The following is a 16,120-nucleotide window of genomic DNA, read 5'->3' as shown; positions in this document are numbered from 1 at the left end:
AGCTATGATGTCTTCAGGACAAATAATCAGTATTGATTAGGCCATCTCCAGATGTAGATGGTATTAGGGTGGCTCTTATTGTTAGGATGATTCAAACATTATTTTTTGATTGTGAAGAGATAGAATATTGCAGTCTTCAGCAATATTGTACTGGACTTACACCAAGCAACTTTGCCGAAGACGTCATAGTTGTATCTCCAAAGGTTTTTATTTTATAGCTATTTTAATTGAGCAACTTAGGGTGTTCCTAACAAAACCAGTTTTTTCGATCTAACTTTTTCATTTTTTATTTTTCATAAACGGTGTCTTCAGACAACTTGTAAAGCTTATCGAGACAATTTTTTTCATAATAGAGGAATTCAGATATCACCTTTTGAACCGAAGTTATGAGTAATATTGAATAAAAAATATTTATATCTAAACTTGGGGCAAACAAAAATAATTTCTTCTTCTTGCATTTCAAAGAGAATACTTTCAGGCATGTTTAGCAAAAAAAATTGCAAAGGTGATATTTCTGATAAAAATTTAAATGGAGTTTGAAAATTGTGATTTTACTACTGAAAAATGCCTCATATAGAGTCAAAATTTCTCGAATGGGTCATTCAAATTAGGTGATATCGCAATTTCGATGGAAGATCCATTTTTTTGGGAGTATTTTTTTCGCGAAACCAAATCCAGATGGGTTTCGCGAAAAAAATGTTTTTTTGTGATTTTTTTAAGCCACGTACAAGGTAATCGATTTCCACATACGCTATGCTCGTCTCCACATTTAATTTAGAATAATGTAAATGGCGGACCATCTTTTTTATCGACGACATGTTGTTAGGTACAAAAAGTAGTATATGCGACATTTTTTTCGAACGAAAAAGATTTATTCCATTTTTTATAGACAATTGTTTAAAAAATCTGCAAAATTTAATTTTTTCGGATTGGAAAAAATCACGAACAATCTGTGACCATTTTATTGCTGATTAGTTCGTTAAAATTTAATTAGGTCACCCGTAGTAAAATTTTAAAAATAAGCTGGCTAAAAACTTCAAATGTCAATATTGTCTCAGACTAACACACATAGAACTCGAAAACAATTCTTCGCTCGCTTTACTGGTCATTTTTAGTTGGGACTGTGGTCGCATTTGAGATTATGGCGCCACTGATATGTTGTGTTATCTTATAACAAACGCCATTTTGGGGTAAACTTAGTTAGATATGCCACATCACTTGTCTATAAAATATCTACAAAGTCGCGTTTTCAGAATGTTAACATTCTGCTTGGTTACTGAGATGTAGTGACAAACGTGCTGAGAAATTTTTAATTTTTTGCTTCAAATGACTGTTTCTGTGCATTGGCTCCAGTTATCTTGATGTAAAAGGTATTTTTATGTGTGAAACTATCTGAGAAACACAATGGCACAATAATTTTCGAAACAAAAATACACAATTTCTGAGAAAAATGCAGCTTAAGAAATGTAGCACTGTAACTAAAAATAAGTATTTTTTTCTAGATACCCTGGCCCATTTCCTTCAAAATGTATTGTTTATAGACCAAATATAGTCAAAGATATGAATAAAAGTTAATAAATTAATGATTTTTTTTTCTATGGAAAATTTTTCATGCACGATTATGACACGCCATACAAATTTTGTCATCAATACACACCTATGACACGTGTGAGTGCGACTTTTGTTTACATTTATAGTAAAAACTCGCAACATAGTCAACCGGTCTTCGTAATATTTGAGATGTTAATACAGAGTAGATAGATGCATCAATTGTCTTCTTTGAATTGTTTTTACCATTTATAAGTTTCAAGATATTCAATCTCAAACATTAAAAATCATTTTTCTCGAAATGTGATAAATGGCTCTTGTCTTGTAAGATAGGAAAACAGCGACGATATGCGCAAGTATACGTGGGATAGACCACTAGTGAAAAATTGTGCCTGTGCCTGAGGGATAACCCTTTTGTTAATTAATGGTTGGGACCGTGTATGAAAGGTGGAGCTAGTGTTCTAGTAAAATTCGCGGATCGATATTTTTTGAACGAATTTCCTGTTATGTCTTATGTCTGTTAACCTATGATATTATGGTAAAATAAATTTTTTTTAGGCGCCCATCTTGATTTGGTTTTACAATGCCAAATACTACCAAAAAATTGGATCTTCCATCGAAAATGTGACATTCGAGAAATTTTGACTCTATATGAGGAATTTTCGGTAGTAAAAGCACAATTTTCAAACTCCATTTAAATTTTGTTCAGAAATATCACTTTCGCCATTTTTTTTCAAAGCATGCCTGAAAGTATTCTCTTTGAAATGCAAGAAGAAGAAATTATTTTTATTTGCCCCAAGTGTAGATAGAAATATTTTAAATGACCTATTTTTTATTGAATATTACTCATAACTTTGGTTCTAAAGGTAAAATCTGAATTCTTCTATTATGAAAAAATTGTCTCGATAAGCTTTACAAGTTGTCTGAAGACACCGTTTATGAAAAATAAAAAATTAAAAAGTTAGAGCAAAAAACTGTGTTTGTTAGGAACACCCTAAGTTGCTCAATTAAAATAGCTATAAAATAAAAACCTTTGGAGATACAACTATGACGTCTTCGGCAAAGTTTCTTGGTGTGAGTTCCTGTACAATGTTGCTGAAGACTGTAATATTCTATCTCCTCACAATCAGTAAATAATTTTTGAAGCACCCTACCAATAAGAGCCACCCTAATACCATCTACATCTGGAGATGGCCTAATCAATACTGATTATTTGTCCTGAAGACATCATAGCTCTAAAACATAAGGTTTAGCCACAAACATTTTTGTCTTCCTAAATTGTGAATTCGGACCACTGTGCAATCTGGCACCTAGCTATTATGCCAAAAAAAATGTTTTGGCGCATTGGAGGATTATGGCATACCTTTTGTACAAAAAGCTGATAACCCTCCAAATGTACCACAACTGCGTCCAAATGAGGATAATTAGAAGCAGAGAGTATATGCCAATAATTTTGGACCTAAAACTAACAAACATGATAATAAAAATTAAGAAAGAAATTAAGACTATGCCAACATCAATTTTTTCGACTCCTTTGAAAAAAAGTTTCTGCAAACTGTCGTAAAACTTCTCGAATGGGCTCAATTTTTTTTCTACATTAAGTTAATAAGCTGACAAATGTTTTAATGTAGAGAGAACATTTAATAAAGGGTACACCTTTTTAAAAGCCGTGAAAAATTCATTTTTGATCAAAATAGCCTAAAATCTTGCGAAATTGTTTCCGGTACATAAGCCAACCCAAGAAAAATATTGATGAACATATCGCGTGACCTTCATATCTGGACTTAAATCCGGGCTCGTCCCACTGTGCATTCGTCTGAAAAAGCTGCATAGGTCGTTCTTTGAAGTCATACATTCATCTCTTCTCATTTCTGAACTTGGATATTTTTATCTTGCTTTCTGTTACATTAGCTCTAATTTTAACGCCACTTATCATATTTTTTATTTTTACTGGAAAGCTAAGCAGACTGAACATAGAAATACGTACAGTAAAGACCCGTTGTTATCTGCCCCTTGGCGAATTTTAAGCTGATAAAACAGGGACAAACAGGGACATTGATAAAATCGGAACATACATATATTTTTCTGTCTTTTTAATAAACCGAAGCTCTTAAAATATTCTTCTTTGTTCCTTAGATATAGCCTTGCAACCTTTTCTGATTATTTACTTTAAGTTCCCTTTAAGGGGGTGTGACAGCGCAACATTTAAAAAAAATAATGCTTTTATTTTTGGCATTTTTCGGATCTCTAAGATAAGAAATATATGCTCAAGAACGGATTTACTCGAATTCAACTTGGTTCATCTGCTACACTACCGTGATCCGCATAACAGTCCCATTTGCTATGGATTTCCTATGCAAGTGGGACTGTTATGCGGATCACGGCAGTACAGCCCATCAAACTACCAACTATCAATTTTCATATGAAGCTGATAAAATCGGGGGTAGATAAAATCGGGTGCTGATAAAATCGGGTCTCCACTGTAGTACAATCTTTCAGTTTAGTGAATTTAGTATTCTTTTAGAAGTAAATTAGTTTAAAGTTAGTGCTATTATTAGTGTTTTCGTTATTTTAATAAGAAATAGTGTATAGCAAACTATAATTATCATTAAAATGGTGTACCTCAACCAGAGTCGTAGCGTGACCTTCTGACGCCCTTGGCAAAGTCTCAGTTTTACGCCCCTTTGGTGTTAGCTTGGTCATTTTTTTAGTTCGACTTTCGATCAATGATTTCGTATGTACATGGAAGTGGCTCTGCTCTCCTAAGGCGGTGCCCACAAAGGCATTTGCAGTATTCTCAGCGAATATGCCGTGGTAAACATGAATCCCCCCAAAGAAAGACTTCAAATGAAAAGGTTTAAGGAATTTCACATAGACATGTCAATACAACATACGTTGCATAACATTCCACTGACACAAACTCGAGGAGCAGGTGTTTCAGTTCGATAACACCAAGTTCTTCCGTGAATTAGGAGGATCAAAGTTATGCAGTCGGATGTTTTCTCATTTAAAGGTAATCACAAAAAAAGTTTTGTTGACTTGACAAAATAGATTCGGTTAAAAAGCGTTGGGAATGACATCCCTTACGGACCCCCACACTTACCACATGTTTGCAGGTTTGTCGTTTAGCTTGTCATTCATTTTATTATATCTTCCGTAATTTCTGTTTCTGCCTTCGTATTCTTTAAGTTTTCACTTTGCGCCGGGCTTTAGGCCTGGGCATAAATAAACTCTCCTGAAAAGACCCAGATTCCGAGTACTCGTTTAGAAACATTGATTGAACTAGGTTGGACCATATTTGAGCTTCTTCTGGACCAAAGACAATCAGCTAAGTATTGTAAAATTTTTGAAAGAACTAACGCAGACAAATTCAACAGTGACAGGTATCCCGAAATGTCAGAATTGTGATGTTCTGTCTAAAGCAAGCAAATTACATTAGTGGCGACAAAGCTTTGAAAACCGCTAAAATCCGCAAAATCTTACTATAACTCCGCTATGTTCGCAATATAACCCACCAAAATCTTCAATATTCCCGCTATACCCTAGTAACCAATAAGCATTATAACGTAGCCAAATATCTGCTTTAGATCCACATACAAAGCTGTCTTAAAAAGCCGTGAAACCCTAAATACTGATATAATGCTGGTATTATGCCAGGAAAGGCGAAATATAGTGCTATTACTGTGCAGAGATTGATAGCTCGTTTCTGAAGTACAAATGCTATTATATAGCACCAGCGTGCAAATGTCAAATTTGAAAGCCTAGTATTGGCACTCCTAATGCTATTACAAAAGCTTGAGTTGGCTGTCATTGTCCGCCATGGTTTTAAAACCATTTTTTATGTTTCCTTTCGGTATGATGAGCAAAAAGGAAAAAAATTTAAAATAAAATGTTCTGTTTAAAACCGTAATTGGCTCTCTTCTAATGCATTGTAATGAATATCCTTAATGGGTTTTCGTTCTCGCATGATATGAATGTTTTATGAAAATTACCCTTTAGTAAGCCTCGAACTGAGGTAACTTGTCCTTCACGGTAAGTGCGTTGCGTTTGCTCACTGGACTATATTGCATTTGTCAGATTGAAATGAAATATACCGAATATAATCTTCAAGAAGAGTTTGCATAACAAATAAACCCCCAGCATTACAATAGCATTATATCGGCTTTTTATTTGCTCTATAATGGCACTAAATGCACTTGTAAAGCTTACATGCTTTAAAGATCCTTGAAGCATGTACGTGTTATATCAGCTTTATATACGCATATAGAGGAAGTGATAATGCTATATATCGGCTGTGCAGTTATGCATTATTAGTGCAAATGTATAGCCAATTTAGTTACTTGGGTAGTCCCCCAAAACTACCAAACCCTGCTACAATTCGTTTTTGTCTGCTGGAAACCGTTATATTACCGCTATAATCTTTTATATCCCATCGTAATCCCAGAACATCGCTGTTTCCCTTAAAATCCGCTGAAACCGGCTAGTATCTTCTATAAGTTCAGCAAAGTTTCCGCTAAAATTATCAGAATACCACTATATATTTGCTATGTATTTCTGTTACAATCTGTTGAATTCCGCATTACTTCCTCTAAATCCCACTATACTTCTACTAAAATCCGACAAAATCCCTTTCAATATTCGATATATTCCGCTGATTTTCGCAATAATCCGTTATATTTCTGCTATATTCCCACTACATAGGATTACTTCGCAATAATCCGCTGCACCCCGTATTATTTCTCCTTAAGGTTCAACTGAGAAAGCTTGAAAAAGCGACGATCTTTGAAAACGAAAAGAGCAGTTTTTTCTAACACCGTTGGGAATACCTTTATGAAATCTTCGAATGAATCAGTAATACCACAGATAACAGACGTTTGGGCTAGAACAAAATTTCTTCAAAAACCTGTGTAAACTTTCAAATTGATAAACGTTGGAAATCCGTGTTTCACTATTGCCATCTGCGCAACTGTTTGCTACACGTGTTTGGCAGCTGCACTCTAACTGCATTGTATCGATCACTGCGCCATCTGCAAACGTTTGCCAAACGTGTTTCAGAGGTCTAATTTATTCGGAATTTCAGTAGCGGGTATTTACACACGATTCAAATCGAGCCTAAACGTCTGTTATCTGTGGTAATACTCTATCAATGCCTCGAATACATTGTTTTATTTTCATGAAGATTTTTTCCCTACGGTGTGAGAAAAAACTGTTTTTTTCGTTTTCCAAGTTCGCCGCTTATTGAGGCGTTTAAGGAAAATCAACGTATATTGTAAAACCTATACATATAGATGACGTATCAATTCTCAAGGCCAGACGTGCGTGATGCGTGTTGGTGTTCCAGCGAAAATAGCTGACGCAAAGCCTTTGGCCGCCGACAAGTTAGTTGCATTAAGGGGGGAGTAGTGAGAAAAAAATCGACTTCTTTTTTATCTGCTTAATTGCTAGTATTGAACCCCTAGAATAGTCTCCCGCCATCTCGGTGGCCATGCATTCTTCGCGGGTATTTGCTGTAACATGTTTGATGTGGGATACCCTTTAATAGCGTTTTGCCCGAAACCACGTTTTTCAAACTGGTGAACACGATAACTCAAATTTCGTTGATTAGAATTGACTTGAATTTTTTTATGAGAATGTACAATATGTGTAGCTTGTCGATGAACCATAGAAATTGAATAGGGGGACCCGGGGCTATTAAGACAGTGGGGGTAATTCGGACCCCCTCGATTTCTCAGAAAATCGCAAGACTTTCTGACTGTCGTATACATTTGTGGAACTACTATACAGAAACGTTAATTTTGACAGATGAATCTAATTCTTTGGTTTTATTGAAAAGAAGATTCAAGCTTTTTAATTTTTTTTTGCCATCCTCCAAACAAATATTATAATGGTAAAACCATGATTAAAGCAACAAATAAAAGTGAAAATATAACAGGTAAGGTGTTTTGGAAAGCTTGAGGTTTCTATTTTATGGAATGGTTTTGTTTGGACACAAACACCGATATTTTTATGACGCTAACCACTTTTGTGCGAAATGAGCGTACGTATTCGGACCCCCTTTTCCATCAAACACGGTTCAGTGGCTTGCGACTACGCAAACGATTACACACGCCACAGCGAAGAAAATACACGACAGCTGTGACTAATCAGATTAAGTTTTTGTAACGCAATTTATTTTTTTTTTGTTTTTAAGGAGCTTCTACAAGACATATTCCATAGATAAACATAATTCCATCTTATAAAAATTAAAAAAATTGACGGTCTGAATTGTCCCGTAGGGAGTTCCGAATTATCCCTACATTGTAAAAGGATGGAAAAAAACCTGTTTTAATCCACCTAGCGGTGCAATTGTGCCTTTCTCATTTCTCTAAACTATAGCACGGAGGCTTTTTATGTTCAACATAGTTGTGGAAATGTCCATTACATTCTTAGTACACTTTGCATTTATACACAATAGCTTGCCAGCCACGAACTTGATGAGCTACGTGTCGACGGTGAAACACTTGAAACAAAAAATATCGTGCTTCATTAGCCTAATCAGTATTAGATCAATGTTATCTGCTTGCTAACTCATTTTGTCATGCGGGGGTGGGTATGTGAGGTGGGCGAAAGTTCCATGAACGAACGACTCCCCAGCTTAAATTGGTTTGCTTTGTGATATAGTGATGGTTTAAAGATGATGGGGTTGATGGGGAGGGGTATGAGGGCTGAGGGGTGATTTAAGGAGATTTTTAAGAGAGGGGAGTGAACGGTAGAGGGGGGGGGGTGTAACCCCTCTCCTTAAACCATCAACTACGCCCCTGTTCAAATCCAGAAACCTTTTCAGAGTCAAAAAAAATTTGGCCGGGATTAGGTTGACGTTTTTCAGAGTGAGCATAACCTTTCTATATGAGAAAGGCAAAAATGTGCCAAAATCCAAAAAAGTGAATAGTCGTCAAATTTTTTTTCGAGTTTGCATCAAAGCTCGACGTTTCATGCACCTTGAAGACATTTAGCATCAAAAATAAAAATTCTATTTTTAATTTTTCCTATAGATTGGATGAGAAATTTCTGTGTGGCCGCACTCTTAAACCCGTAATTCCGGAACCAGAATTCCGATCGATCCAAAATTCAATAGCATCCGATGGGAAGGTTGCACCTTTCATTTGAGACTAAGTTTGGGCAAATCGGTCCAGCCATCTCTGAGAAAAATGAGTGACATTATTTGACACATACGCACATACATACACACACACATACACACACATACATACCCACATACAGACTTTTTCCGATCTCGACGAACTGAGTCGAATGGGATATGACACTCGGCCCTCCGGGCCGGGATTAGGTTGACGTTTTTCAGAGTGATTAACCTTTCTATATGAGAAAGGCAAAACGTAGAGTTTTGCAAATCGTCACCTAGCGCTGCCAGTGGTGCAAGTGAACTTTTATGGCACCAAAATGTAACTAAGGCTTCAAGCTAACAATTAGGGTCCTATAAATTTTGTTACATCTATCCGTCTAAAAGGGCGATTTTCTTAGGTAGGTCCGAATAGCCCCGAGTTCCCCTATATTTTTTGCTCCTTATTCGATTGAAGAAAAGTGAGCAAATTTTACAGTCAAATATGAGATTTTTCAGTTTTCATGAAATCATTTTCCGTAATTCGAACTTTTTTCAATTTTTTTTTCGTTCAACGAGTAACTAAAAGTCTTAGCTTTACACAGGTGACGTTGTTGCTTTTCGAGAACTTTGGAGAAACAGTTTAATAATGAGATTCCTTTGCAATTTTCGACGTTGTAAATATTTCCAGCCTTATGGATGAAAACGATTGCAGCTTCTTTCCAGGCGATAGGAAAAATGCCTTCAGCGAGAGAGCAATGGAAATTGATGCACACTGGAAAAGACAGGCCCTTTCGGCGAATCAACAGCAGTCAGAGCCTTCAAGACGTCAGCTCGACTTAAGTACGATTCAGACGATACATCAGCTTCCGTCAACGTCAACGGAACGTCACCGTTCCGTCAGGATAAGTTACATGCAGTTAAATGGAGGCATTCACACACAACATCAACGGCACGGAACGTTTTGACGTACGGCATGTGTGAACGGGCACAACAGAAAAGTATTAAACTTATCCTGACGGAACGGTGACGTTCCGTTGACGTTGACGGAAGCTGATGTATCGTTTGAATCGTACTTTACAGTGGGACGGGGGAGATTTATGTTGTACGATGGCAATGTTTCCAAAACGTTGCGGGGTGATCACGAAGGCTATTCGGCACACTATTCAAATACTCACGAAAGGCGGAATTTAGGGTAGTTTCGTATTGCATCTCTGTCCGTCGAAGAGTAGTTCGGCGAATCTTATGGGATTTTCGATTGATTGACACCGGTGTAGTGGATTGCACTGGTTTTGCACTTTCAACACAGTTGGATTGCACACAACTTTTGCCGAAGTGTCAATGGAACATACCCAGTTTTCTGCACTTCTGCTAGAAAGTGCAAAAACGGTGCAGTTTCAGTATCAATTTTCTTTTCGCGTGTTATTAATAGAATTTATTCATCCTTGTTGCACATTTCTCCGACTGATTGCAAACAATGTATAATACCTTTCAGTACAATGAAAGTTACTAACGTTCAAAAAGTCTATCTCTTTTTCCTTTCAAAACCACGCCCTATATTGAAAGCTCTCTTGTTCCGAGCTTCTCAGGAGTAATGATGTACATGGACCCCACTTCTGATACCAGACCACTGTTGCAGATATTGATACAAAAATAACCGCCCCGACATAGATTTGTCGGTTGCACAAACATGAACTTCTTTCCTGAGGTAAACCGTAGGCTAAGGTGTAGATTGTTTCAGAACCAGATAAAATGCGTGAGACCATAGCTTGATGACTTTTATAACTTTACGTTACTTTATCTTCTTTTGCTAACACTTCCGTTATAACTGCTTGCATCTTATCTAGATGTCAAATATAATAACCACTACACAGGCGTAGATCCCGTAACAATATTTTTTTGTACGGGTTACAACCTGACTCAATTTCGGCTCAAGGAAAAATCACATAAAACTTGGCTGCGGAGGCGATGGAAACAAAAGGTCAAAATTCAGCAAAGAGGTTATAGTGGGTACCGATGTTGCTGCCGTCACCGCGGCTATGTCTCGTACACAATAACTTTATCGCCTGAATGCGCTACTATTTTTTTAGAATTTTGTAAAATTTGTCTCGCAAGTTTATGACGTTACTGCGATAATTTTGAGATGATTTTCGCAATGTTGTTTTAAAACAACATTGCGCATTTAAGGGTTATTTTTCGAGCACATAATGTTATTTTCTGGGTGCGGCTACATTATGGAAGCGATAAAAAATATTTCGATTTCTTGGCAAGCCAGAGCATGAACAATAACAAATACTTACCAAAAACGGTGGTAACGAAAGCGGCTCCGCAAAATTTCCCTTCAGCGTTGGACTGTCCAGCTGATCGGATGGATCCAAACCGGACGCACTCTCCAGACCACGTATGGCGTTGGCCAACCAAACGTCCAAATGTTTGGAAGGATTAAACATAGGTTGCTGCTGCTGCTGTTGGTGATGATGACTGTGATGCTTCTTGGATGGTTTCTTCAGCCGATTTAAATTATTCTCTGCCGAGTTGAAAATCAACACCCGAACACCGATAAATGAAAGAAAGAAAAAAATAAACAAAATTAATTCAATTCAACGGGCTGGTGGTAAAACGATTGCGGATCTCTTTGATTGTCCCAACCCAAAAGACAACCTCCCATAAGTGAGGGTGAACTCAAGTCGAACGTATTGGTAAGTCGGCTAGACTGAAACGTAGCAACGTTTCCCACTGTAACGTATCTATAGGTACACGGTACAAGGACGTTCGCCGCGGTGGTGGTTGATTTAATTTGTGCAGATTTTTCTACGTTGATTCACACACTAGTTAGTGGGTGCTATTCGCTCTGATTCTTCACCACACTGTACTGGAGGCTCTGAACTTACCCGCCCGAAAACAAATATGTATGGACAGAGTTGAAGGTGCGTCAGACTGAGAGTTAAGCGCAATAAAAATCCGACTTGCATATATTTAACATTTAACGGCCCAAATGTTATTTATTTGCATTTTGATATCTCTTCCTCTGCACGTCCATTTTCGAAACTTGTTTCGGCGGCGGTACGTTTGGAAAAGTTTGGAGAAAACCGTCGTCATGATAGGTCGTAACAGGTACCCAGAGATAAGGTTTCTGTTTACGCCTCGAATCACAAAATTAGGCAAGTACGTGGTTCACTGAGCAGGCAGCGAAGGTACAATTTTCTTTGTTTGGTCTTATATAGGGTTTCTTGGCGGCGAGGAAATGGGTTTTAAATTAGGAGTAATGCTGCTCTAAATATGAGCTGTACTGTAATTCACCACTATTCATTTTAACTATATCAAATTGGTTTTAAAGTGATAAGTGAAAATAAATTTGAATTACAGTATTCATCATTAATATCACATCGTTTACGAGGGTTAATGTCAACATGTATTTCTTACGCTGCGAAAAGACACAGTGACAGTTGATTTTAAAAACAGTGAGGTTCGTCCCTCTATCATTGAAGATAAGAGAAAGATCAGGGAAAGATATTTGAAATCGTGCGATGTTAAGTCGCACAATTTAAAATTGTCGAATTTAGTCTTTCTCTCTCTTTCTTGTGCAAATCACATCAAAAGAAAATTCGCTTGCTGAATGTCCCAATTTCGCCACTAACATATATCTGAACTTCCTCGTTGAACTATCTTTAGACCGGTTGAAATCAGTTTACGAATCAAATATTCTTTATCAGAGAGACGACCACAAGCAGAATAAAAACAACACCAGTTAAACAAACCCACCCTGATAGAGGTATCTGTTGTGAGCTCCAGTCACCTTCTCTTCGCCACTCGAATTGTCCACTGCTACCACTCTTGATAAATGGATAAATGGACATCAAAATAACAAATGAAGAAAAAAACCCTGAACAAGTATAGGTGCGCGGGTGTAACGAATAAGGTGATAAGCAGCCTTGTCATCGGTCGGTTGACTGCGTCTTGCGTTTCGACCACACTAGGAACCGTCCGGACTGTTCCCTGACCCAAAAGATGCGGCTCGAGATAGCACAATTCGGTCACAAGACAACTGAAGCAGCGAGCAGCAGAAAAAGAACTACCGACTGCCGACTGTGAAGTTCGTGCCGTATCACTCTCAGCACTGCTGCTGTATATGTGTGTACAGAATGGTAATTTAATTAATTAGCATAACTATTTTCTCACCGTTACCGTTGCTACCGTTGTTGCGTTGCTGGCCGTTGTTGTTGTTGTTGCTCTGGTTGCCGCCGTCAAGTTGAGAGGTTTCCCGATGGAATGGTGACGAAGATGATTGCTGCTGCTGGGACTCAAAGTCGGCTATCGTGACCCCTGTACCGGAGACGCTTTCCAGCCGCAGATCCGATAGACTGGAGACTGTTACTTCATCAAAACTGATGGTAGGAAAAATGCACATCGAATCGCGGCGCCAAGTGAGCGGAGTGAGAAAGAAAGAAAGAACGAAACAACGGTTGAAGTGTACTACTAATCGCGGAGCGAGGAAAGGCATTTACTGTGAGAGTTATGCGTTCATGCAATTACACAAATGCGAAATGGAGTACCAGCGTCAGCAGCAACACGCATAGGCATATGTCTATGTTACCTGTTACGGCATTTCGATGTTTATGAGAACCGAATTACCTTTTCTCCATGACGAATGGCTCCGCTGAGTAGGAGAGTTATTCAACTTGCTTGTATGTTTGTACATACAAATCCCATTGGTTTCCTAAAGCCGACACCTGTCCGATGGTACTACCATCGAATCGACCTGAATTACCAGCACTTGATATGCGATGCACTCGTGCGATTCCGTCAATGTCACGAACAGAAACTGCAGTTATTCGTAATGATTTGAGAAACTTTTCAACCACTCTGCGCTGGAGATCAAACACACTTTCGTCTCCAACATTTTATAACTGGATCTTCTACTCCAGCTTTACTATGGGAGTTTTCTAATGCAAGCAGCCAGTAGGTTCCCACAGCAATTTTCACCCGTACCAACACTATTCAAGATTGTTTTGTTTTGTTACTGCATACTCTGCCCCCATTCAAGTTAAACTTTGAATGCACATGAACACACACAAATAAGAAAACAATTCCGTAAACCAGGCAGGGATTAACCGATCAGCTCTGAGGGGACATTCTGCGCCGCAATATTGGTAAATTACATTATTCACTGTGCGAGTAGGTTCCAATGAAGGCACTCCGAATCACCGAATATAACATCTACGTCACGGCTTTAAAATTTGCACCTTTAAAATTGTGCCAACAATAACAGCGTAATAAAAGAAGGAACTTGAAAAAGCACAACATCCAGCAAAGAATCGACTGAACCGCTGGATGGTTCACACAAAATACATTATCACTTGACACCGTTTTCTCGATTCGTTTAGCACTGACAAACTCAAGTCTGGTGTTTGGTGCGGGTTCTCACTTTTGCTTCGGCAGCTGACACTGCAGCTGGCGGTTGACGCAATGACAAGCAACTGAACGTTTTTTCTCGTTTTGCTGTCATTGCTCAGCTGCTGCAGGGATGCCAGGTGCACAGATTTGCAATGTGCTCCACAGCTTATTAAAACTGTACAGATTTCTACTGTTTTCTGCCATAATGCACGGATTTGAACAGTTTTCAGTGATAATGCATAGACTAGCAAAGGTTTCTCAACTTTTTCAACATTTAACCTCGTGCCAAAAACGGAAAAATTCAGATTTTTACATATGTTGCGCACAGATTTAAAAAAATACCTAGCATTTCTGTGCTGCTGTTTAATAGGGTAACAGAGGTATTTTGGCCACCTCACATATTTTGGTCCACCCAACCTCTTTCTTTTATTTATTAAACGAATTTACATAAAATTTTGAAAATCTAGTACTAGTTTTGTTGAAAAACTCTTATTACAGTTATTGTATACCAAGATGATTTTTGCAGATACATATTACCATTATAAATCACAAAATTGTGGAAACTCATCAACCGCTATACAGAAATGAAGAAAAAACTAGAGGAAGTAGCAGTATTGCGAAGTACTTTCAAAACATATTGTAATTAAAATACGTCATGTTTTGTTGAACAAATTATGTTACTGTAATCATAACTAATTGATGAATGTAAAATTCCGTAAATTATATGAAAAATTACATCGCAAATCATACAATAAGCTATGACCACAATATATTGTACGATTTAGGGAAAAAACACATTTCTGCTATATTTTCTGCAATTAACCTTTTCATCCGTTTCTTGACGTTATTGCTACTCAATGAAGAGTGTAGGCGGCAAAGCTTACTGTTTCGCATATTTTTTCCTTCTTGTTTATTTGACATGGATTGATGGGTCAGCATAACTGAGCATAACTTTAAAATGCCAGCCTATCAGGTCTTGGTGCTGTAGCTTGCCAACTGCGTGTTTAGATTCTCTTCTTTGGGTGCGAAACATTAGTTGCGTTGTCTCCCGCACTTTGGAGGTCATTCGGTTCGTCTTGTCTTACGTTTTTGCTCACGTGCATGTCGTTATCGGTACTGCATTCATGATGCTTACGGTCGGATGTTCTTATTTGCTTCTTGAACTCAAAACTCGCTTTTGTAAATTCGTTTCCATCGACAATTGATTCTTTATTGATGGTGTTGGTTGTTGGTTTGAAGGCATTTGGTCTTATCGTTGTTACTTCACTCTTGGTAATGACGGATTGTTTAGTGGTACTGGGCCCGATCGTTGTTGATCTTGTGTTTGTTGCTGCCCGCGGCATTATTCAGCACAGATTTCCCTTTCAATAAATTCTGTTGTCCCAAAGAATGGACACAAATCAATAGCTTAGGATGGATATTTACTCTGACATTTTGTATAGTAGACCAGTAGCTGAAACTGCCGTAAGTTTAGAATTCAACTAAACTTGTTCAAACAGCCTTCTACGAGAAAAATATGCATACATATTAGACACGAGCATTTCTATTCAGTTAACGTCATCTTGCAATGGTCCATGAGAACTAAAAACGTTGAATCTCTAGTATGACGACTTGTCATTTCAATTGTTTGTTTACCATTTACCTGACAGTGTACTCCAATCGAGAACGAGACGTGTCAATGGCCCAATGGTATCTTACGCGATTGGAATGAATATGGCAAACGATTGAGATGATGAGTCTTTATTCAGAGATTCAGTCACATTAATATGAATAACATGGATGAATCAAAAGAGCAAGCTAGAAGAAAAATAATTTTATTATTCTCTATTCTTTATTCTTATGATGGTAGTTTACCACAATAATATTAAATTACTGCGAGTAAACACGAAGTGGACGAAAATATGTTTGCAAAATTGTTACCATGGCCAAAATATACTTCCACCACGGGTCAAAATGAAATTTCGGTGGAGGAAATAGAAAAAAAAGCATTTTATGAGAAATGCATTTTTTATTGATTTCTTAGTAAATGATACGTTTTTAAGATATCTGTATTGATGGTCAGATGTAAGCCGATGTTGT

At 37.6% G+C, this 16,120-nt stretch overlaps 1 protein-coding gene across 10 annotated transcripts in view; it reads right to left on the bottom strand.

The window, feature by feature from the left end:
* LOC131683722 (rho GTPase-activating protein gacU) overlaps positions 1–14,083 on the bottom strand; it is a 267,647-nt gene extending 253,564 nt beyond the window's left edge. For 9 of the 10 annotated variants that reach the window (XR_009304559.1, XM_058965972.1, XM_058965989.1 and 6 more), the window contains exons 1-3: positions 13,280–14,083; positions 12,827–13,032; positions 10,948–11,174 (exon numbers count right to left, since the gene is read on the bottom strand). Coding sequence is in view for 9 of the 10 variants with exons in the window: in XM_058965972.1 (XP_058821955.1) it covers positions 10,948–11,174; positions 12,827–13,032; positions 13,280–13,290 (444 nt within the window). In the remaining variant the exon portion in view is untranslated. Of the gene's footprint in view, positions 1–10,947; positions 11,175–12,409; positions 12,688–12,826; positions 13,033–13,279 lie in introns of those variants that run through there. The other variant, XM_058966022.1, reaches the window with a different exon arrangement.
* Positions 14,084–16,120: the final 2,037 nt, after the last annotated feature.

Source organism: Topomyia yanbarensis, chromosome 1, assembly GCF_030247195.1.
Source record: "Topomyia yanbarensis strain Yona2022 chromosome 1, ASM3024719v1, whole genome shotgun sequence".
Taxonomy (NCBI): domain Eukaryota; kingdom Metazoa; phylum Arthropoda; class Insecta; order Diptera; family Culicidae; genus Topomyia; species Topomyia yanbarensis.
The sequence above is the reverse complement of the archived record's forward strand: the minus strand, read 5'-3'. Positions and strand labels throughout refer to the sequence as shown.